General features: G+C 33.7%; 3 protein-coding genes across 3 annotated transcripts; 2 read left to right on the top strand and 1 right to left on the bottom strand.

Annotated features, from left to right (window-relative positions):
- The first annotated feature begins 234 nt into the window (after positions 1-234).
- CDPK2 (calcium-dependent protein kinase 2) lies at positions 235-10,320 on the top strand. Its single transcript, XM_039043873.2, has 7 exons — positions 235-1,314; positions 2,183-2,326; positions 2,423-2,575; positions 2,686-2,801; positions 7,034-7,201; positions 7,852-8,076; positions 9,929-10,320. Exons 1-7 carry the CDS (start codon positions 759-761, stop codon positions 10,070-10,072), a joined length of 1,506 nt encoding a protein of 501 aa, XP_038899801.1. The 5' UTR covers positions 235-758; the 3' UTR covers positions 10,073-10,320.
- Positions 10,321-12,981: 2,661 nt separating this feature from the next.
- RPL21C (Ribosomal protein L21) lies at positions 12,982-17,249 on the top strand. Its single transcript, XM_039043875.2, has 5 exons — positions 12,982-13,385; positions 13,515-13,595; positions 16,364-16,465; positions 16,594-16,668; positions 16,909-17,249. Exons 1-5 carry the CDS (start codon positions 13,077-13,079, stop codon positions 16,978-16,980), a joined length of 639 nt encoding a protein of 212 aa, XP_038899803.1. The 5' UTR covers positions 12,982-13,076; the 3' UTR covers positions 16,981-17,249.
- A 2,278-nt stretch (positions 17,250-19,527) lies between these two features.
- LOC120087212 (putative membrane protein At4g09580) lies at positions 19,528-23,534 on the bottom strand. Its single transcript, XM_039044124.2, has 5 exons — positions 22,780-23,534; positions 21,699-21,969; positions 21,432-21,602; positions 20,398-20,592; positions 19,528-19,871 (listed from the first exon to the last, which is right to left on the bottom strand). The coding sequence occupies exons 1-4, from the start codon at positions 23,016-23,018 to the stop codon at positions 20,461-20,463; spliced, it is 813 nt and encodes a 270-aa protein (XP_038900052.1). The 5' UTR covers positions 23,019-23,534; the 3' UTR covers positions 19,528-19,871; positions 20,398-20,460.
- Between the last annotated feature and the right edge of the window lie 573 nt (positions 23,535-24,107).

Genomic DNA, 24,107 nt, shown 5'->3' with positions numbered 1-24,107 from the left:
TCCATTGCCATGTTAATATTTTCATTATTATGATTACAACATTGATATGTGATGTAAATCGACATTTCTGTTATATTGATAAAAGTCCATAAAATATAAACAATAAGCAATAAAATATTACGAATGTAACTATAGTATAAATAATAACAATTCAGCCGATTTAAAAAAGATAAAATGTTCATGTATTAATTTAAGTAAATTTCCAAAAAATTAAGACATCAATATTTCGGGCACCGCACGTTCTAAATCTATCCCATTAAAAATGATATCAAAAGATTCCGAAATATCCAATTGAAAATAAAATACACCAAAAAAGAAAAACAAAAGTTATGAAAGAACGTATAAAAAAATGATGAAGAAAAGAAGGAAGGGGTAAAGTGGGGTCCAAAATCCCAATTATTCTCGCACATAGGCTGACAGGAGGAGATGGATTTCCCCTCCATGGCCCACTTCAAGGAGAAACTCTTTTGCTAATTCTACCCACCAAACTCAAAACAAAAATCCCTTTCAATCCCATTTCTCCATTCTCCTTCCTCCATTGAAATCCCCAGAAAAAAAATGCGTTTTCAATCCCTCTAGTTTAGACGATTTAATGCTTGTAGGACCGTCCCTGAAGTTACAAGCGACGATGGCGACCCGAATTTCCGATACCCAGAATCAATAAACAGAAGCAACAGCAACCGTAGCTAAGAAAACGATTCATTTTCTGATCTTCAATCATCAGAAGCAAATTTGTTTCCGTTTCTCATCTGGGTTTGATGGAGAAGCCGACCAAAGCATCGCAATCGTCTTCCACGAAGGTCGCCTCTTCGGTTTTGCCGTATCAGACCCCTAGGCTCAGAGATCATTACCTTCTTGGGAAGAAACTTGGGCAGGGTCAATTTGGAACAACGTACCTTTGCACTCATCGAGCCACAGGGGACCTTTATGCCTGCAAATCAATCCCCAAACGCAAACTGCTGTGCAAAGAGGATTATGAGGATGTTTGGAGGGAGATTCAGATCATGCACCATTTGTCCGAACATCCTAATGTTGTTCAGATCAAGGGGACTTATGAGGATTCTGTGTTTGTGCACTTGGTGATGGAGCTTTGTGCCGGTGGGGAGCTTTTTGACAGGATTTTGCAAAAGGGTCATTACAGCGAGAGAGAAGCGGCCAAGCTTATTAAGACAATTGTTGGAGTGGTCGAGACTTGCCACTCTCTTGGGGTTATGCATAGGGATCTTAAGCCCGAGAATTTTTTGTTTGACAATCCTGGCGAAGATGCTAAGCTGAAGGCCACGGATTTTGGGCTCTCTGTTTTTTACCAGCCAGGTCAGTATCTTGATTTTGTTCCTTCATTCATGATGGCGTTTGTGTTCTTTTTTCTTTTTTCTTCTTCTTTTGGTCTCATGTTTTATTTGTCGTATTGGTGAACTGGACTCTGCTTGAATCTCTTTGGCGCTTTTTACTTGATGTGAGTCATTAAAGAAAAGGAGAAAAGAATATATGCCACATGCCCATTATTTGTACATGCTCTTAGGTGTTACTTGCTTCAGAATATACCAGCCGTTTAGGTAACTTTATGGAAGCATAAGCGTTTAATCAAGGAGAGATGGGTATCGACTAAGGCAGCCTTTAAGTTTTAGCCTATGTTTTTGGCTTCCTTTTGACTTCTGAGTGGCATGTTGTTTAGAATTTTGGTATAAAATATGTAGGTGTTGCCCAGGATATAAAACCTTCCATGGAGGTTCATGTTTCTAAAAATATCTACTTTTGGCTATTGGGAAATCATGATGTAATAATGACTGAGTCTATATATTTGAACTCATGTGTTAACACGTCAATCTTCATTGCTATTGCTAGTTTATTCATTCCTTATTTTACTTTATCGATCTGGAATTAGTTTCACGGTTTCACCCCTTGAAATTCTTCAAATGGTCAGCCTTCTCCAGTTGGTTTTTCAATAACATTCTTTCAAATATTAACTGATAACTGGTGGATAATGGTACTATTTTGGGTCTCTTTTTCCTGACATAGGCTTTTGTGCAATTGTGCAAGTTGGTATTTTTAATTTGGGTTGTTCTGTTCAAGCTATATACTTCTCCTTCTTTCTTCGGTTAAAGGTATGTTTTCTTATAAAAATATGTTTATTTTTTAAAACTGCTACTTAGTTTTCTGTTTATGTATTTTTTTTCTCTAGGAAATTCTTTCCGTGATGTAGTTGGTAGCCCATATTATGTTGCTCCCGAAGTGCTCCGTAAGCACTATGGGCATGAGGTTGATGTATGGAGTGCAGGTGTTATCCTTTACATCCTACTGAGTGGTGTTCCACCTTTTTGGGCAGGTAGATGAGTGAATCTGGACCTGAAATTGTTTGTTATGATTTTTTTCTTATACCATCTCTGAGGCTCTTTTTCTCTCCATCTTGTTTCTCAAACAGAAACTGATTCAGGAATCTTCAGACAGATTCTATATGGCAAGCTAGATTTCAACTCTGAGCCATGGCCCAACATTTCAGATAGCGCAAAAGATTTAATTAGGAAAATGCTCACAAGGGATCCAAAGGAGAGAATCTCTGCCCATGAAGTTCTTTGTGAGTGATTTTCACTTCTGCAGGAAAATTGTTGTTTCCACTCTAACAACATCATGCTTTATGTATAATTTCTTCTGATTAACATGGCTGGAGTTCTTTTTGGTGTCAAGGTCATCCATGGATTGTAGACGACACAGTTGCCCCCGACAAGCCTATAGACTCTGCAGTTTTGTCTCGGCTAAAGCAGTTCTCAGCTATGAATAAGCTGAAGAAGATGGCTCTACGTGTAAGATTCATTCCTTGTAGGGTTTCTTTTTCCCATATAATCTGATGAACTATTTATTCCTGGTGCTGATGTGGTATGAATTTCATTTAGAGTCTCTCTCAAATTCTCACTGCGTTTGGATGAATCTAAGATGATGACATGAATCATTAGGAGTAGGATAAACATTTGAGATAGATAATACGATAAAGTAGGAAAACATAGAGTACAATAGAAAGTTGAAGAGATGAAGAAATGAAATACTATGTGTTACCACTCTCTCCTCTCTCCAATCTTCTCATTCCCAACTCTTTGTTCCTCCCTCCTCTCCCCCAATTAATCTGATCAGTTTTTTGAGAGTTTGATTCGTTTTTCATTAGTTCTTATTGTTTCATCATTTAGGTTACATCCTTCCATCTTATTTAGTTTTCTTTTACGATAATCTTGGTGATTTTTAGAAGATATGGAAGTAAGAAGTTGTTGTGTCAGAAATATGTACTTCAACATTTGGTTTGAAGCAGATCAGATTTTTTGTCAAAAATATGATATGAAGAACAATCAGGTGATTCCTATAGTCCTCCGTTTGTGATGGTTCGAGTGCTCTTTTGTCGAATTATTGAAGTGAAGGTCCTACTGAGGTTGGTACGTTAAGTGTGTGTTTGGCCCCCATTCGGAGGGAGGAAGTTGATTCAAGTCTTTGTTGGTTTTGCTAAAAATGGATGGCCCATCTTTTGGAAAGTGATGAAAGATTTCCTTAAAAAATAAAAGGAAATCTACCTGTCTTCAATTCAATTACTCAAGAAATTTATGGTAAAAAGATCCTTCTCTATGGTGTAGCATTCACTGTAGGGGGGAAGACGGAGGATCTTAAGCTGTGATCTTGCTTATAGAGTTTGGGGTTAGTTTTTTTTCGGGGAGTTTGACCTGGCTTTGGCTAGACAAAGGATGAAAATATCCGTTGATATGTCGATATATCTGTAAATTGAAGGGTTCAATATCGATATTAAATATTCATGGATATCTCTAACATCTTTTATTAATGTTGTAAAACATATATTTGGTTCATTATGAATAGGAATACTAATAACAATATTCATAACTTAGTTTGGGAGTAAAATTAATTTAATAATCTAAATAAATTTTATAAAATTTGTAATTTGTAGACATCAGTTGACCTTGATATTTTGTCGATATATCCGTGGATATTCGGGGAGTTTGACCTGGTTTTGGCTAGGCCAAGGATGAAAATATCCGTCGATATGTCGATATAACCGTAAATCAAAGGGTTCAATATCGATATTAAATATCCATGGATATCTCCAACATCTTTTATTAATGTTGTAAAACATATATTTGGTCCAATATGAACAAAATAGGAACACTAATAACAATATTCATAACTTAGTTTGGAGTAAAAATAATTTAATCTTTAATCTAAATAAATTTTATAAAATTTGTAATTTGCAGAAATCCGTCAATATTGATATTTTGTCACTATATCCATGGATATGTCTGTGAAATTAAATTGTCGATATCGATATCAACATCGATATTTAATCCTTGGGCTAGGCATAAGGGTTGTAGAGAGATGATTGATGAGTTCATTCTCTACCCCTTTTTTGTTAGAAGGGTCGTTTTTTGTGGCAAGCCAAGGTGTGTGCTGTTTTATGGACTCTTTGAGGTGAGAAGAACAATAGAGTTTTTAGAGGGATTTAGCATTCTCCAAGTGATATTTGGTCCCTTGTTAGATTTAATGTTTCCTTGTACGTCTCAATGATGAAGATTTTTTTTTTTAAAATTATTCGTTAGGTTCTTAGGTCTTATTTTGCTTGATTGGAGACCCCTTTTATAGTTGGTCTCCGTTTTTGTGGGCATTTCCTTTTGTTCTCCCCTCGTGTTCTTTCATTTTTTTCTCAATGAAATCTTGATTGTTCCTTAAAAAGAAATTCTTCTTTGTTGACAGTAGGTAAGGAAAAGTTACACAGATGTTGTGAAAAAGAATCTTAGAGGTACTCGACCCTCAGCTTTCAGGGATTTCTTTTGTAGAAAATTTGTATGGATCATTACTTTTAGGTAAGAAAGGGTGAAGAAGTAGGGAAAATGAACTTCAGTGTGTTTTTTGTTGTCTCCAGGTTATTTTATCACAATAGTTGGAAGGAAATAGAAGAAGCATTAGAAGATTAGTTCCAAGTCTTTATTTTGATCAATTCTTCCATGGCTGATAAGGCTTTGTTGAAATCGGAGGTCAATATTAATGCCAGATTTTGTGATGGAAGATGTAGGCTCTTTGGCAAACTTCATTTGAAAATCGAAAATTGGTCAAAGAGAGAAGCATTCTCGTCTGGAACATGTAAAATTGGAAGATGGATTTCCATAAGGAATTTAATTTACCTTTTAACATATTCGGAAAGAAGCACTTTTGAAGCCATTGGCAATTACTTTGAGGGACTTGTAAGCATTTCTTTTAAAACTCTAAACTTGATTGATTGTTCAGAAGCTTGTATTGAGGTCAAGAAAAACTTGTGCATCTTTTTCCAGCAGGTATTGATATTAAGGACAGAAAAAGTGGGAATTCTTTTATTTGATTTGGGGATATTACTCCTTTGGATCCTCCAACGATAATCAACCATGATGCAACCTTAAATGACTTTTCGAACTCCTTGGATTTAAATAGGATATCCAAGCCAGTCAACTTATCTTCATCCAATGAAGATGTAATTAAAGAGTTTTGTTCAAGACCTTTTGCCCTCGCAGAAAAACAGAGGTTCATTCAAGAAAGACAATCAAAGGGGAGAAGACACGTTTATTGTTGCAACATTCTTTTGAACCGGTTACTAATAAAAGGACTTTTCAGTTGGAAAAAGGGGTCTTTTGAAGAGGCTCTTATTCATTGTGTGGATTCCAAGAAACCTTTTGGTGCATCCCTTAGGGATTTAGAGTCTTCTTTGCCCTTGAGTGTTAAAGAGGTAAAAAGAATCGTTTTATTGTAACTTATCCTTTGTCCTATACTCAAAAAAAGGTCCCATCAATCCAGATCTTGAAAATAATACTTTGAATCCTAATATAATCGAAGAAATGTGTTCAAGACTCTTGGTCCCCTTTGTATAGCAAGTTGCTTTTACAACATCAGACCCTTCATATACTTAACCTCTGAAACCTTGTAGCAAAATAGTTTTTCCACAGAAAATCTTGTTATCAGGTATAACCAAAGAAGTTATTCGCTTACCAGGAGATCCTTCTACTAACTTGGATTCTCCCTCCCAATGTTTTGATTCTGATGTGAATTCAACGTTAGCATGAGCAGCGTACAATCAGTTTCACAGGCTTCAGATCTTAATATGGATGTTGTTGATATTGAAGACTCTTATCCAGAGGCTTTTGCTTCACTATTTCAAGATTGCAACATGGAGACTCCTCATCCTCAGCCATCCTTGGTGCCTTGCAAAGTTGCTTCTCATGTGCATGCAATTCTTCCCTTTATATGAAAAGAACACCGTTAGTTAAGCCATGTTTTACTTCATTTTCTGAGTGCTTTCCATTGGGTAGTTTAGCAAGGTTTGCATGCTTAAGTGAACAAGACCATGATTTCTATGCTAGGGAACTACAGGGCCAAATAGGAGAGAGCAAGATTCTTGAGTTCGAAAAAAGAGTAGGTTGACATTTGCTTAAAGAAGAAAGATTATTTCTCCATTTCTAAAATATTTTTTGTCCACCGTAAACTTTTGTTTCCTAAAACTAAATCAATTGCCCCAAAAGATGTCATTAAAATTTCTAATTCTGTCATGTACTGTTGACTAATGTTCTAACTTCTAATTAAGGATATTTATGTTTTTCTCCTGTATATTTTTCTTCTAATTGTTTTTTTCCCAATTTCTTACTTGGACCGTATTCTTTGGAGTTGTGAGTTTGCTCTATTTGGGATTACTTTTTCCAAATGTACGAATTTATGTTAGCTCGACGGAGGGATGCCAGAGACATGATTGGAGAGTTCTACGAATTTATAATATGACCTAACTTGAACAGTTTATATTCTGTAGGTTCTACGATTGTGTTCTTGAGTTATATATATATACACACACATATATTTCACACATGCACACACACAAAATTTGTTCTTAGATTTAAGTATGAAATTAAGTTAACCTTATTGTAGCTCTATGCCTCATTTTAATCTCATCAAAATTGTTGTCTACTATAGCATTTTTCTCATTGCAATGTGCATTTGTCTCAAATTTGTGACCACGTGGTTGGCGCAGGTCATAGCAGAAAGACTGTCTGAAGAAGAAATTGGTGGCTTGAAGGAATTGTTTAAAATGATCGACACTGATAACAGTGGGTCCATAACATTTGAAGAGCTTAAAGCAGGGCTGAAAAAAGTGGGCTCTGAACTCATGGAATCTGATATCAAGTCTCTTATGGATGCGGTAGATAACTTGTCAGAAACCCTTGTAGAAATATTAAACATCATGTTTGAGGAAGTTTGGTTGCGATTTTATATATTTTGGTTAAATTGCTTAGCCTTCGAACTATATGTTGATATTTGTTTAGGCCCTGATTATGAAAACGTATGATTTCCTTATTTTAACTTTAATAAATCCCTGCCCTTATTTAAATGCCTGATATGACATGCTGACTAGGCTGAGAATTGATGACTTGGTACAATGTGGTACGAGGGAGTGGACAATCAGTTAAACTAAGGGCAGGTGGGCAAAAGATATTCAATGGAATGGATGTGCAAAATGCAGAAACATAAGTTTCCCCCAAGCTTGCCCTTTCTTTATCCAGCTAGAATACTCATTTTCTTCTAGCTCATACCACATTATGCCAAATCATCATGTGGTTGTCCATGTAAACATTTAAAATGGCGTTTGATGATGGAGACTGATTATAATCTAAATAATAATATTTAGGGACAATTTGAACTATCTGAAATTGGGAGACTAATTTTATAATGTAAGCATTATTTTCTACAATGTTCTCTGCAGATTCTAATTGAGGCATTTTTTCCCCTTTTCTTTCACGACCATTCCTATCTAGATGACCTGCATTATCTTGCTGCCTCATCTTTGAACAGGCTGATATAGACAACAGTGGAACCATAGACTATGGAGAATTCCTTGCAGCTACATTGCACCTAAATAAGATAGAGCGAGAGGATAATTTAGTTGCCGCCTTCTCCTATTTTGACAAAGATGGTAGTGGTTATATCACCATTGATGAGCTTCAACAGGCTTGCAAAGAGTTTGGTTTGGGCGATGTCCATTTGGATGAGATAATCAAAGAAATTGATCAAGATAATGTAAGTCTTTATTTATTCACTGAATATCTCCGTATTGATACAATTGCAATTTTGATTCCCTAAGTTTTGCATTATTCATCAGTACCTTTGTGTTCCCTTCCATCAATACCTTCGTGTTCTTTAGCCAACCGTATTTTCTGCTTACCATAATGCATAACTGTTTTGTGAAAAGAAAAGATAATGCAAGTCCTTGTGTTAGCGTAGTCAAATATATAAATGTTGATTCTGTCGACCAATTTAGACTGACACTGTTACTATTTCTTGTCACTTTTTGTCACTCATTTTAAATCCATTGTGATACATTTCTGGTTTCATTCGTAGTTGTCTTCAAGATTTCCAAGAAATTGTTTTATTACATATGCATGTAGGACTCAAATTCTAGTTGGATGTAGAGATGTGAAGGAGTTAAGAGATTTTTATTTGACTTTATTAGAAAGATATTGTTTCAGCAGTTGAGGGATTTGTGATAAATGATACAACCTTTGGAGCTTAGGTCCTCTGATAGCGTTTCATTTGTATTTTTTTTTTTTTTTTTTTTTTACCATTGAAAATTAGGGTTGTTTCCCGATAAGTTCTTTTTCATTTTCTTTCTCCCAACCTATGAAGAACTTTTAAAATTTTAGTCAAATTTGGAACCGAAATTTGAAAACTACTAAAACACATATAACACATAACAGTAAAAAATGGTAAACAACCTTCTAATTTATTAATTCATCGGATTGGACTCGGTTTTCTTGTTTTATAGTTGGGACAGTTGCAAATATAGCAATTAGGCTATAGTACAATGCAAAAAATTTGCAAAAATAGCAAAATTTAGATCCAGTTTTCAGAGTCTATCAGTGATGGAGCCTGTCATTGATAAGTGTTTATCGGCAATAGAGTATCACTGATAGATTTTGCTATATTTGTAATTCTTTAGAAATATTGCTATACACTTAATTAGTAGCCCTCAAAGTGCTACGTATTGCAATTACCCTTTATATTTTAACCGAGGTATTGTGGGGGTGCCATAACCCATTACATTATGCTCATGACCCACATGACTAGTCTTGAGAAGGCACCCCTTGGGGTTTGGTTTTCTAGTTTTATGTATGATGTTTTTGCTTACACCGTTCTGGTTTTCCAACCTATTGGACCATGAAGCAAAAAGAATCCTAGCATTCTAGTTGATTGTATGATCGATGGTCTCAAAATAGATTTCCTAAGTCGGGCTTTGGTGGCAAGGGCTGGAACGTTGGAAGATACCTTCCAACATAAATCAATAATCATTTGGTTTTTAAAAATTGTGTTTGTTTTCTCACCATTTATTTAGAATGAGTCTTTATCCTTCTCAAGGTAACAATTTGAATTCTTAACCAAATTCTAAAAACAAAAACAAGTTTTTGAAAATTACTCTTTCAGTTTTTAAAACCTAGTGTGGATTTTGATAACATCCCATAGAAGCAAAAACAAAGAAGCTCAGAAGTTGTCTATGAGCATGATTTTCAAAATCGAAACCAAAAACAAAATAGTTAATGGTAATTTGAAACTTATCTTGGAGCTGGCTTTTGGGTTAGATAATAAAGCCTTCTTGGGATTAGTGATGGTGGGTCATTAGCCTAATGCGAGGGCTGTACTCCAGTTATATATATAATTCTAGAAAGGGAATATCTATGCTGATTATAGATCTGTTTCTGCATCTATACTTTAATCAAAATTGCTCGTCTCATCCACATATCAGGGATGATGGATAAAATCTATTTGTTTTCCTTTCTGGAGAAATGACATCTCTTCTCCCAAAAGTACTACAAAAAACGTTCTCTAAATCCGAATGTTTACTTTGCTGTTCTGTTCTATATATTTTGCCTGTCAGGATGGTCGTATCGACTACGAGGAATTTGCCGCGATGATGAGGAAAGGCGATGGAGGTGTCGGGAGAAGTAGAACTATGAGAAGCAACTTGAACTTCAATTTGGCTGATGCTTTTGGAATAAATGACAAATCTTTAGCAAACTAACAGGGGATGCTGCTGCCTAGGTTTTGTAATTTGTATAGTTGGCTAACTGTTAAAGTGCAGAAATATATTCCATAGCTTCATGACTAAGAGCTTTTGATTTTGATTTTTGCTTTGAAATATGCCTTTTCCGATTCTTGAAGTTCTTAAATGCTGAGGGCTCTGAATTTTCTTGACATTGCATGTGAATTTCAAGAATGTTCATTCATTTTCGAGTTAAATGAGGTCCAAAGAAGAAGTCATGCCATAAATGTTTGTTATTATATAATTTTTAATTTCATTATTCATACTAACTTTTATTTATTTATTTATTTTTAAAGATTATTCATACTAACCTTTTAAATTAGAAAATCTTGATATCCAATTCTAACTTTTATCTTCCTAACTTGCAATATATAATATGTAATTTAGGGCCATTTTGTATTGTTAAAAAACATTTATCATATTAACTTTTTTTTTCTTAAAAAAAGAAAATCTTGATTTTAATTTTCAATTCTAATTTTGTCCAATGTTGAAATGTTTGCAGCAATCAAAGGGCTGTTTTGTTTTGGTTTAATTGCCTTTATCACTCTAAAAATTCATTACTTAGGGCTTGTTTGATTAAATTGTTTTACATTTTCCCAAAATCCACTCTTCACTGTGTCAAAATTCTTTGGAAGGCGTTATCCTTGTAGATTGATTACTTAAAATAGTTAAAACTTCACTATCGATTGTTTTTGAAATAGTTAAAATTACTTTTTTGTGCCAAAGTGAAGTGATCTTGAGTAGGTGAGTTCGACATAGGAGTTGGTTGAGAAAATCGATTGTCATGATTAAGGTTGTGTTTGGATTGACTTTCTCGACATTTAAAGTTTAAAGTAGCTATGAGAAAATACAATTAGGTTGGTTTGTAAAATTTAGATAAAGTTAATTGTAATTTTTTAGATCGACTTTTCAAAGGATCTTATGCCTTTTCTAACCAAATCACTAAAATTACTATTTTATTCATATTTTATCCTACTTTTCAATTTGAAATTTACCGTATACTGATTTTTCTAAAAACAAAATTGACAACAAATGTTTCAAAAGCCCAATATCAAACTAAGTCTCCGTTAGTTTGGTTTTTGGAACGAGCTTGGATGCTACTTAGCAAACTTCGTTGATAAATTATACTTTTGGTCTTTTAATTTTCTAACTATGAGTTCGTGTAGTCTTAAAGTTTTAAAATGTACAATTTGAGTTTGTGACCTGACATATCATTTTAAAAGTCTTGATGCTATTTCTTGTGTAGGAATAGAATATTTTTTAAAATTTCTTTAATGTTGATGTAGAAATAGAAAAAAAAATGTTAAATTACAAGTTTGGTCCTCCAACTTTGATGTTTAAATCAATTTGGCTCTTGAGCTTTTAAAAGTGTTCAGTAGATATCTTAACTTTTAATTTTGTGTATATTAAGTCTTTGGACATTCGATTTTGTATCTAATAGGTCATCGATAGATTGAAAATTCTAAAAAGTTTGTCGATCTTTTTGAATTATAAGTCAAATGAAATTCTAATTTTTAATTTTGTAGTGAGTAGATTTATTAATTTTATGAAAAATGGAGATTGGAAAATCATAAGTGAGTGGAGGCTTGGGTAGTAAACTAATAGATGAGTCCTGTCTAAACCAGATGAGATAGTTGCCCATCATACAATTCACTGAATCACTTACAGTACATAACTCTATGAAGAAAGGGTGTGGTGAATAAGGAACAATTAAAGAGAAAAAAAAATATCAAAGTTTAGAGATTAATTTTGTAATTTTAAAAGTTGAGAGACTACTTCAATGTTCATAAACTAAACATATAATTTGACTTAAACAATGCAAATAATAATTAAAGTAAGAATTAGACTATCTTTACTTAAAAAAAAAAAAAAAGGGAAAAGATACATTTTTGGTATTGTGTAGTTTTCGCTTTGTCCCTAAGTTTCAAAGTATTACACTTTTACCCATGAGTTGTAATTAAATTTCATTTGGTCCTTAAGTTTCAAAATGAGTCGTTATCGAAAATCCCATTCTGACTGAGCATTTGCTTCTTCTTACCATAATAGATATATGGGTTGAGAGAATCAATTGTTTGACTTCAAAATTAATAGTACAAACACTATATTAATTGAGTCATGCTGATTTCATAGTTAAAATTTGTTGAACATATTTCTCTATATCTATTAAATGCTTACGCCTTAATGATAGGATGACCAGATTAAAAATTTTGGGATGCAATAATCTAGGTTTGTCAAAATTCATTAACTTTCAGTATCAGGGTAAAAAATATGACAAAATATTTAACCATAAGAAAGGATGACTCAATGTCATTATAAGAGAAGTGAATTATTTGCCTTAAGTATGGAGGTGGACTATAAATCTATAGAGTCAATCATAAGAGTCATACATCAACTCATAAGTTGGATCCTATCTACCAATTGAATTTATAACGATTAAATTGAATTAGTTTATCCAATTATTGACTTAAGAAGTTAATTAGCCAAGTAGATAGTTAAGAAACAATATCTCTTTATAAACAAAAAAGCATAATACATTCGAGATATGTTAAAATCACTCTAATTTCTCTATTCTCTTAATTCTCTACCAAAATTTTTACTAACTTGATAGTGAATGTTGTGGTTAAGTATTACACGATGAAATAATTTTTTTTTCTATTTCGTAGGACGATTAATCATTTTTTTTAAATATTACAAATTTACTATTGCAATCTAGCACTATCATATCAACTTACATAATTAAGTAAAAAATGAATCCAAAACCTCTAAAATCTTAGTCCAAACTTTAAACTTAAAGTTGTCTTATAATTTTAAATTTGGATAGGAAAAACAAAAAAGAAAAAGGTTGTGGGGGGTATAATAGTCTTTTTGAAACTGGAAATGGATAGGATAGGCCTGAAGTTCAAAACAGAGCAGCCATGGCTAAAACAACAACAAATCATCAAAGTTACTACACAAAGAAGAGGACCTTCAAGAGGTCTCTGTAATGGCGTCTCTAACTCTTTCCCTCTGCGCTAATTTCTCCACTCACTGCCGAATCTCCACCAAGCACAATCTACCTTCATCAACCCCAATTTTTCCTTCGAATTCCCATCATCATTCCTTCAATTTCGAACTCTCTTCTTCTTTCTCTTCTTCTTTCTCCATTCCTTCTTCCCGCCCTGCATTCTCCTTCCTCCTCAAGTCCTCGGAGTCTGAAGCCGCCGTAATCGACTCCGAGCCTGCCGCTTCCCAAACCCTTGAAATCCCCTCCGAACAGGCCCCCAAGCGCGAGGAAATCTTTGCGGTTGTTATGGTTAGTGTTTAATTTCACTGCTTTCGTTCCGTATATTGTCTAAAATGGTGGATTTCGATTCACCGTTTATAATATGGTCAATTTCATTGCTGTATGTGTGTGGGTGTGTTTGTTTCTGTTTTCAAACAGATTGGATCCCGCCAATATATAGTCTTTCCAGGGCGTTATATCCATACCCAGAGGCTGAAAGGGGCTAACGTCAATGATAAGGTGAGTTTCCTTATCATTCTATTCGTTGAATGTTTGGATTATCTAAGTATCTGAGTTGATTGTTATTTATATTGTACTTGTGGAGATTAGAGTATGCTTGCTTTGTTTGAATTTTAAGGTAGAACTAACATATCGTGCTGAAAAGTGATTTGCATTGTTGTCTACTCTATGTATTTTGCAACTTCTTCTGAGTGGTTAACTAGGAAGTAAGAAAGTGATTTCCGGGAGTTGATTGAGGAGAGACTTTAGTTATTATTTGGGTAAAAGTATCATCTCTTATTCTGATGTCTCTTGTCAAAGTGATAGAGTTTCCATTTTTCATTTTGGCTTAATACGTTTGGCAGTCTTCCTAAATTAGAGCCGTTAGGCACTATTAATATAATTGGTCTAGAGAACTGCGGCGGGAATTTAAAGGGAATAATGATCTTAGTCTGAAAACGAAATATGGAGCAATTCTATTATGGCATGTTTCATGTCTTTGTGATTTATACGAATTACTTGTACGTGTACCATTGTGGACATGTCACCATCAAAAGGCCAGTCACCATTGTATAAATTTTGGTCCTTCATGGTCCTAAGCTTGCTTTCGATAGTGAAAATTGGTTTCACCATACGTAAAATATAATATGGAGCTCATTTTTAGCCTGCTTAAATAGATAGTATGAACAAGAAGCCTGTTATGAAACATTTGACTTATCCATGAGGGGTTTGAGATCTGCATGCCTCAACTAACTGTGTAGAAGTGATGACTTGAGAATTTGGAGTGCTGCTTGGGGATGAACCGTTCGCTAGAAAATTCCCCCTTGATCTTCGATTTTTCTCTAAAAAAGGATGGGGCTGTCAAAGAATTTTGGAATTCAGATCTTGGATTCCAGAATTTGAGGTTGAGAAGAAACCAGAGAGATGCTGAAATTGAAGAATTGGAGCCCTTTGACACTGCCTCTCCTTTTGGCAACTTTATGACATAATTTGGAAAGAAACTCAAGTTCTTCCTCTGGGAGCTCCCTCAAAGACCATAAATACTCGAGATAAGCTCCAGTCTCCAGAAAATGCACCATGTGGTTTTGTCTCCACAGTGGTTTACACTCTGCAAACAACTTTCAGAATCACAGTCATCTTTTACTATCTTGTGTTTTTGCAAAGACCATTTGGAACTATCTCCTCTCGTCCTTCAACAGGCAAACGGTTCTTGAAAACCCAAGGCTTCTTCTGTGTCATGCCTTGGGAGGACATCCTTTCAAAAAGGGAAAGCATCTTTTGGAGAATCTTGTTAGAGCATTCTGTTGGAACATTTGGCTAGAAAGAAATAGAGGAGTCTTCCAAGATAAGGAATCCTCTTACGATAGATTTTTTTATCCTATAGTTAATACAGTTGTGGTTTGGTGTAAATACTCCCTCCTTCATCACTATAGCTTTTCCACCCTCCTTTCTAATTGTAGAGGACTTTTGTAGTTCTCCCTTTTGAGGTTTTCCTGACCTTTTGTAGTATCATACCATCGATGAAATTATTTCTTATCTATATAAATAAAAATAAAAGAAAAGAAAAGAGAATTAATCAGAGCAATAGAATGTTGTTAGTTTTGGTAGAAATGTCGAAATAATTTAGACAAGTCATTGCTGAGTAGTGGTGCTAGAGCTTGATCTTGGGGCAGTTCCTTGAGTCAAAACAGTTTGACTGGAGCGTCTTTATAGCTTAATTTTCTTTTCCTTAATACTTCATCAAATAACAATAATAATAATAATTTATTATTATAAAAAAGACCCTTTAGAAGTAGATACACACCTTAGCTAAGATTCTGTTACAGACGTCATAAAATAATCGAGCGCTTTAATGGAAGAAATAACGTTTACGGGGTGATTACTAAAAGAATTGGAAGTTCTCCAGTGTGAAACTGAAGAAACCACCTTATCCTAAGAAGTAGCACAAGAAATTTCAATCTTTTGAATAATTATATTTTTTTTACTTAACTACATCTCGAAGAGTCTTCACAGCGTTGTTATAAGTTTTTGCTTTTCCACCAAAGTCCCACAAAAGAATGTGTCCAATAATTGCTTTGAGGATTTGGAATAAAACATAGAACATGCTATCGTATGGAAGCAGATTCACGACTGAGGATGGCATGATCACAACAGCTTCATCTTTGTTTTTACATAAAATGCACCAATTGAGAAATAAATAAGTAAATGTTATAATGGGATCTTTGTCCTTTATCGTCAATACTGGTTCCTTCCCACCATTGTGATCAAAGGAAGAACTTGATCTTCTTTTAATCCAGCCTGAGGGAGATTCTCTTCTTTTTCATAACAGAATTTACTGCCGATCCATCTGCTAGAGAAAAGTCATGAAATTCTTTCTAGCTTCCCAACTTCCATTTTCACTTTTTAAATAACAACTTCTAGGTGGCTATAGAGAGTAATCCATTCTTCTGTCGCCTTTCTGGAGATTTCTGAAATTCCCTTTTGAAAGCTTACGAAACAATGGATCAATAGAAGAAATGAGCTTTAGAAATTTGACAAGATTATGGTAACTATTAACCAAAGTATATCTGAAAGCTATCATGTGCGTGTATATATTTACCTAAGTTGTGAATGTTGATTTAGGTTGTAGTTTTTAGATTCCACATCGATTAACTCGATGAAATCCTATCATATTCTACAAACTAACGATCATCAGGCTTATTATGTAATAAAATACAGATTTTCTCATCTACATATGTGCCATTCATTTTGCGATCAGCTTAAAGTTATCTAAATTTCCGATTGTGCAGATAACTCTGAACAAGGTTTTGCTTGTGGGAACGAAAACTCAGACATACATTGGAAAACCAGTAGTGACAAATGCTGCCGTCCATGCTGTTGTCGAGGAGCAGGTAATGCATCAGCTTGGTTATCATCCCTTCATCAAATAAAAAGGGGAGGAAGACGCTTCTTTTTTTCTTAGATTGTCTTCTTGTTTTTTGTTTCTCTTCCTAATTGGTCGTTTGTTTCTCTTAATCAGGGATTAGATGACAAGGTCATTGTCTTCAAGTACAAGAAAAAGAAAAACTACCGACGAAACATTGGACACCGTCAGGTATTTCTCGGTCTTCACCGCTCTCTCTCTCTAACATTTTTGTACCACATTTGCAGCATGTTCTTGGGATTAGCCTTCTCAACCGCACCTCTCTCTCTCTCTCTCTCTCTCTCTGCTATCATTTAACTGCTTTCCTCCATACCTTCCATAGGAATATTTGATGTTCATGGGTTTAGAAAATTATTTGTATACACATTTATCTCTGTAGTTTCTGAATCTGTTTTTACCCGAATGATGCAGCCAAATACGCGAATTAGGATAACAGAAATCTCTGGATATCAAGACTATCCAGCAACCACACTTGAGTCGTAGAAACCTATTCTGATGAATGATCAGCAGCTTTGAAGATCTTATCGTTATTCCTTGCTCAAAATTCCTCCCTTTTTGTATGTAAGTTCTTGTGAATCAAAATGTTTTTAATTGAGTTGTTTCAAGCTGATAATGAATCTCAGAAAATCGCCAGTGACCATTCTGTCAATTTTTCAAGGAAATTTATTGCTAATATGGAGTCCTAGGAATGTACTAGTTCATAGCTTAATTTTTAAAGGGCATCCAAATTCAATTAAGGGGGTTTTAAACAATTTTATGTGTTGCAATTTTAGACTTACCATTACTTAAACGTAATTCTTTTTTGTTCTTTCAATAAACGTTCTTGATCTGTACAGTAACGGAAAACGGAAAATGTAAAAACTCTTAATTATAATTAACCTCTTGAATTTTCAATTCGACCAATTCTCCATCTCTTTCATCAATCTCCTAAATTTGTGTACGTAGTTGGCATCTCGCTCCAAACTTAATTTTTATGAATTCATTTGGTAACTATTTTATTTTGTCTTTAATTTTTTTAAATTAAATTCATTTCTTTCCAATTTCTTGCAATAATTTGTATCTTTTTTTAGTACAATGGTTGAATTTTTAACTAAATTTAAAAAACAAAAACAAGTTTTGAAAGTTATTTTTTTTAGTTTTCAAATCTTGGTTTTGTTTTTTAAACTATTGGTAAAAAATAGATAATTTGGAGGTGGAACTATTGTCTATAGGCTTAATTTTCAAAAACAAAAATAAAAAAACCAAATGGTTACCAAATGGGATATTGGTTTTGAAAATTAAGTTTATAAATACTAATTTCACCTCCAAATTTCTTCATTTCTTATCTATTTTTTACTAATGGTTTGAAAAACCAAGCCAAAATTTGAAAACTAAAAAAAGTAACTTTTGAAAAGTAGCTTTTATTTTTAGAATTTGACTAATAATTCAACCATTGTATTTAAGAAAGATGCAAATCATTGTAAAAAATAGGAAAGAAATAGACTTAATTTTTAAAAACTAAAAACAAAAAACGAAATAGTTACCAATCAAAGCTCTAGGAATTTTGTTTTAAGTTTTTAAGTCTAAAATTTATGATTGTTTTCGTTCAACATACCCTTACCATGGGTAACTTCTACGCTATGAAATTGTTACTATTAAACATTATGTCTTAATTTCTAAACTACTCATTACTCAAATATAAAATTATTTTTCCGATTCATGTAAATTTATGAATACCTTAGTGCCTGATTTGGTTGGGAATCTAAAAATGAAATTTTGAAAACAAAGGATTTAATAAAAAGAGAGTTATATTTTATGTTTTATATGTTTGATAGTAGATATAGAAATTCGATTTTAATATAAAAAATTATTTGAAATGTATTTGATACTAATATAAATTATAAAACTAGTTGTAGTTACTAAATATTAGTTGATAATAAATTATTATTATTTTATTTATAAACATATTTTGTGTTAAATATTTTGTATAATTATTATTTTTAATGTTATATAATTTATAATACAATACATAATACATATTTTAGTTTTTTAAACAATGAATTAAGTTTATAGCTCAACATATGATATTTCTAAATTTTTTTATTTTTATTTAATATAATTTTACATTTTTAAAATTTAAAATTCAAAACATGGATACAATAAAAAAAAAAAAACCGTTTTTATATTTTACACTGTTTGGATAATAGAATCCAAAAACAAATTTCAGAAATGAAATCTGAATTGTCTACCATAAACATATTTACCGAACTTAGTGAATTTGAAAACATAAAAAAGAATATGAATTTCTAACATGCCCTTAACTAAAAGGCTAAATTATTCAAAACACAAACCAATTGTGAGGTTAGTTCTAATTATAATCCAATCACTTAAAAGTCACTTCTATGTTGACCTTTGAAATTGATTTAATAATATGCCACTAAATAGTTTATTTTATTTATTAATTTTAATACAACTAGAGATAAGATAATTTAAACCACAAATTTCTTGATCTTTAATCTATTCGTATGTCATTTGAACTATACTCGTTTCGACCTTTTGGTTATCAATAAATAGAATGAAGGACAAAAAGTGCAAGGCTATTGAGTTATGACGGTAGCATTAATAGAAAATGACTGTAATAGTTATGAATACTTGCCACTTTTGCTATTAATTTTTTAAAGCTTTCTACCATTTCATGGTATTCATCTCAATTCATGTTGTTCTAAACTAAACTTTATACAAAATATTTCACAATAACAAAGATCTTGACAATGTAATATCAAACTCAAGATCAAATGTTTGATTCGTCTACCTGCATATTGTAAGAAAGAAAAAAGGACAAAGTCCACAGTCCACACATATTACTATGATTTTCTTTAGTCTTTAAGTTTACTATCAGCTTCATACATGTAATTCAAAGTTATAACATCTGATAGCTTCATACATGTAATTCAAAGTTATAACATCTAAAGAAAAATGAAGGAAACTAAGAGTTGATATCTAAATTGTAATTCAAAGACAATACAACTTAGCCAATAAGATCATGGGATATGTAGAAATCTAGAGAAAAAAAATATAATTAGTTTTCAATGTGTAACCTGTTTAGACCCTGTATGCCTTTTCAATATATAATGCAACAAAAATTATAATAAAATATAAATATCCTATATTGAGTGTAATCAGTGAGCTTCTAATGTGAATATAATATCTTCACCTATTTCTCCCAACACCCCACCCCCCCTTTTAAAGCCTCAAAACAACTGCCTATTCATTTACTGAACGTATAATTTGAGCTATATAACAGCTTGATGGTACACAGTTTGCATCTGAATGGCCACAGTATCGGCACAGCTAGTATAGTGTCATCAATCAGAGCACTTGAAACCAATATCAATCTGTACAAACCAAGAAAACAAGAGGGAGTTGGTATATAAGATGAACTAAGCAATGGAGAATGTTTGACAAAATGTGATTCGAAACGTCAAATCCGACCAAAACCCATGTTCTATGCGTTGTGCAATGCAAATGCAAATGGACTACATATTTCAGTACTGAATTATGTAAATTGACTGCATCACCCCCATACGAGAAAAAGGAAAACCCCAACAAGCCATCTGCTATGATCATTGTGGTAAAATGTTTAAGTTTTCTTTCCTAGGGCACTAACAAAATGCCATTTCTGTCAAGGTAGATGCCATGTCATGCTATTGGATAACAATAAATCTTAAAATTGTAAGATGATTGATGCCATGCTATCGGATAACAATAAATCTTAAAATTGTAAGATGATTGATGCCATGCTATCGAAAATAATCTGAAACAGACAACTAACTCCATGGTGGCACATAAGATGAAATGAGTAAAGATAATGTGTGGGAATTATACTTCAAGAGGAGACTAAAAGAATCATACTACAAAGACCTGTTATAGCAGCCATCCATACACATGGCTCAGGCAGAAATGACGGAGCCTGAAAATTTGCCGTCATTCGTATACTCGCTTCCTCTTTAGAAGTGTAGGTAGAATGGAGATAAAGCCAATAAAGAAAAGCACAGACAAAGTTTTGAAATCGTATAAATCCTTCACTGATTTCAGATCTCCAAGTGCAAGTCCAGCCTGATAATAAGATAATGATTTAACAGTTAGCTAATTAGCCCAAGACATATTCTTAGATACCTTTGAGGTCACACATATGTTTCAACTCACTACTAGAAGAAAAACAAATCATGCATATTATCTTCAAGATACTTGCAAAAAGTACACCAGCAAATGGAAAATCTTGCAAGATGTAAGAAAAAGGCAACATGAATATGTAACCATGTCAGGAAAATTTCCATCAAATATGGTGCTTGTAGAGGGAAAAAGTTACATATAGTATATATATAATATATATGTATGTATGTATGTATGTATGGAACAAAACAAACATTATGCTACAGTCTCCAATTGGTACTTGGACATCAAATAAACGACACGAAAAACTGCGTCATCGAAAAGGTGAAGATTTTTAGTCCTCAATCAAGCAACCAAGGTGAAGATTTTTAGTCCTCAATCAAGCAACCATCAAATACACGCAATCCAAGATGCGATATGCGTCATGCCTCTCAATTACCAAGTTATATAAGGGATAAAGGCAACCAAAACATCAAACACAACACAACCACCATTTATCCACTGCATTCACAATATTCAAATTTCAAGTATTCCATTTTTCTCAAGTGTTAAAACCCCCCCTCAAATTTCAAGTATTCTCCAACAATATTTACATGGAAAGCAATCTAAAAAAATACAAATAAAACTGATCTAAGAGATATTCAATACATAGATTAGCAAACTGGGATGAACAGCAACGATACAGAATGCCAGAAAAGATCTCTTTGATATAGTAAAAACAACAGGAAAAACAAATCCCAAAATCAACAAAGACATTTAAATCTATAATAAAAGAAACTTACTCTGACTGTGATATAGGATGCTGGAACAAGGCCAATTAAAGTTGCCAAGAAGAAAACATGAAATGGGATGTCAACAATAGGTGAAGCCAAGTTGATGAAAAGGTTCGGTAATGTTGGTGTTATTCTTAGAAAAAGCATATAATTAAGTAGCTTTTCCCGATGCTTTGCTATCTGATAGTCGAAGCCAAGAGTTAAAAGCAACATTAGATATGGTTAGTGAGTTGTCATATAATTGAATTTTAAATAAAAATTACAGTAAATAAATACCTCTGCCTGGAAAAATTTCAACTTTTCAGGCCACATCCAATAAACTAGAGGTCTTCCAATCAACTTAGAGAGAAAAAAGCAAGAGGATGCACCAGCTGTTGCATTAAAGACAACTAACAGAAGCCCTCTGATAACACCAAATAGAGCTCCAGCAAGCAATGACATGAAAATTGTTCCAGGAATCATGAATGTTTGCATGAATATGTAGGTGGAGCAATAACCTAGAATGAATTGTGCTGGATGATCTTTGGCATAATTTGCAAAGAGATCCCTGGAGTATAATTAAAAGAGATGCAAATAAGGATAACACAATCAAGCATTAAAAATTATAATGTTCAGGAACTAACTCAAAATCCCAACAGATAACAATAATTCGCTTGAACATTTTGTTAAACTACCAACAAGCATTTTCAATACTAATTGGGAGAAAAGACGTTATATGATCCAAACTTAGGTTGATAGGTTCTGTCATACTTAATCCTTTAACCATATTTTCACACATTTAACCTATGATATGCACAGATGAAAAGCAACTTCGAACTTATTTTACAATTCCAAGAGTTTTTATACACAATCAAAAGACACTATCCTTCTATCCAAGATATAAAACCCCATGAGATGTTCCTCATCTATTCTGAGTAGGCAAGAAACCATCCTCATCTTTCAGAACTCCAAACATTAGGGGTGTTCAAAGGAACTCCGAAAACCGATCTGACCAACCAAAACCGACTGATATGTCAATCGTCAGCATCGGTTTTAGCCCAAAACCAACTCCAACAGACCGATGATCATCCTCCCAAACATAATTCTACCCTCAGTATCCCCACAACCATTTGGGAATTGACTTCCTTCAATGCTCAAAAGCGACTTCAGCAAACCATTTCCATCCCCTCTCTGTTCCACAGACAATCAAAGACTTGAAGAAGAATGAAAAAACAACCCTCAATCCAAGTTTCCCCTTCCAAGTTCACAACAAATCAACAATGATTTCACAAATACCATACGGCACAAGGGGAGGGGAGGCAATAAAATGTCGTAATATGTTCCCGAACGAAAAGGGGCGGAAGAGAAGAACACATACTTAAGCACCCGAAGATCTGAAAGCGTTCGTGGGAGCTTAACGCTCTGGTATTCTGCAGAGGGCATCGTCAAGTACACACAGACAAGGCCAATGGAGCAGACAAGGAAGATGCCGAGAGCCGCCGCTAGCTCCCACTTCGTCAATGGAAACCTCTCAAATTTAGGCTTCTTGGCCGTCGGAGAGTCATCTTCCTTCAGTTTCTCCTCATCCCTCACCCCCACATTCCTCGAAGCCGCCATTAATCGATCAAACTAAAGATTTCCCCCCAAATTTCACAGGATGAGAAAGGAGAATTCAAAAGGGTCACCCAAGAGAATAAAAGGGTTCCCAATAAAGTAGCTAATGGACACTGTTACGTAGTTTTTGGGTTAAATCGATTGTCAAATGTTGGTCAACAGCATCAATGAGTGAGACAAATGAAAAACCCAGATCTGGGTATTGGTTATTTGTAGGAAATTTGAGACAATCGCTACTAAATAATGGGAGAAATTTGTGCTTCTGTAAGAAAACAGAAATTGGGCAATCTGAGAAACACAGAAACAGGGAAATTGAGAGAATTTTGTGGCAAATTAACGAAGAATGGTGTCAGTGGGGAAGGAGCTTTGTCATGTATCATCTATGGCTGAAACCCAGCGTCTGATCTCGGAGAGTCATGGAGGAAGACGGCGAACTCATTAAAAAATTTGACCCTCTTCTCTCTCTTTAGAGCATCTTCCTCTTCCACCGCTTTTATTTGGTTATTTGGGTGTTTTTTTTCCTATCTTTTGGGATTTTTTACGGATGGCCTTTTTGGTCAAATGAAAAATGGATATTTTTATAAAATTGAATGGAAGGTCGCATTTTGCTCGTATTATCATATGAATTTACTCATTCGACTTTAAAAACTATCTGCATGTTGTAATTCATATATTTTCTGGATATTCGATCCTCGATCCTTGATACTTAGTGTTCGATGTTTGATGTTCTGCGCTCTATGCTTTATGCTATATACTAGTTACATGCTACTCGATTCTTGATACTCGATACTAGATGTTTGATGCATATATTACATGCTCTATGCTATATACTAGCTACATGCTACTCGATCTTTGATATTCCACGCTCTATGTTTGTATACTCTATGCTCGATTCAGAAGTTTACTTGATACTCGATGCTCTAATGCTATATACTCTATGTTTGATCTTCAATGAAAAGAAACGTAAAAAAAAAAAAGAAAAATAAAAACAAAAGAAAGAAGGAGAAACACATAAAAAAAAGAAAAAAAAAAGAAGAACGAATGCAGAAAAAAGAACAGAAGTAAGAAAGTAGACGGAGAAGAAATGTATAA

The sequence above is a fragment of the Benincasa hispida genome, chromosome 9 (genome assembly GCF_027475165.1).
Source record: "Benincasa hispida cultivar pf3 chromosome 9, pf3_genome.v1.1, whole genome shotgun sequence".
Lineage (NCBI taxonomy): Eukaryota > Viridiplantae > Streptophyta > Magnoliopsida > Cucurbitales > Cucurbitaceae > Benincasa > Benincasa hispida.
Note: the sequence above shows the minus strand (reverse complement) of the source record. Positions and strands in the feature narration are given on the sequence as shown.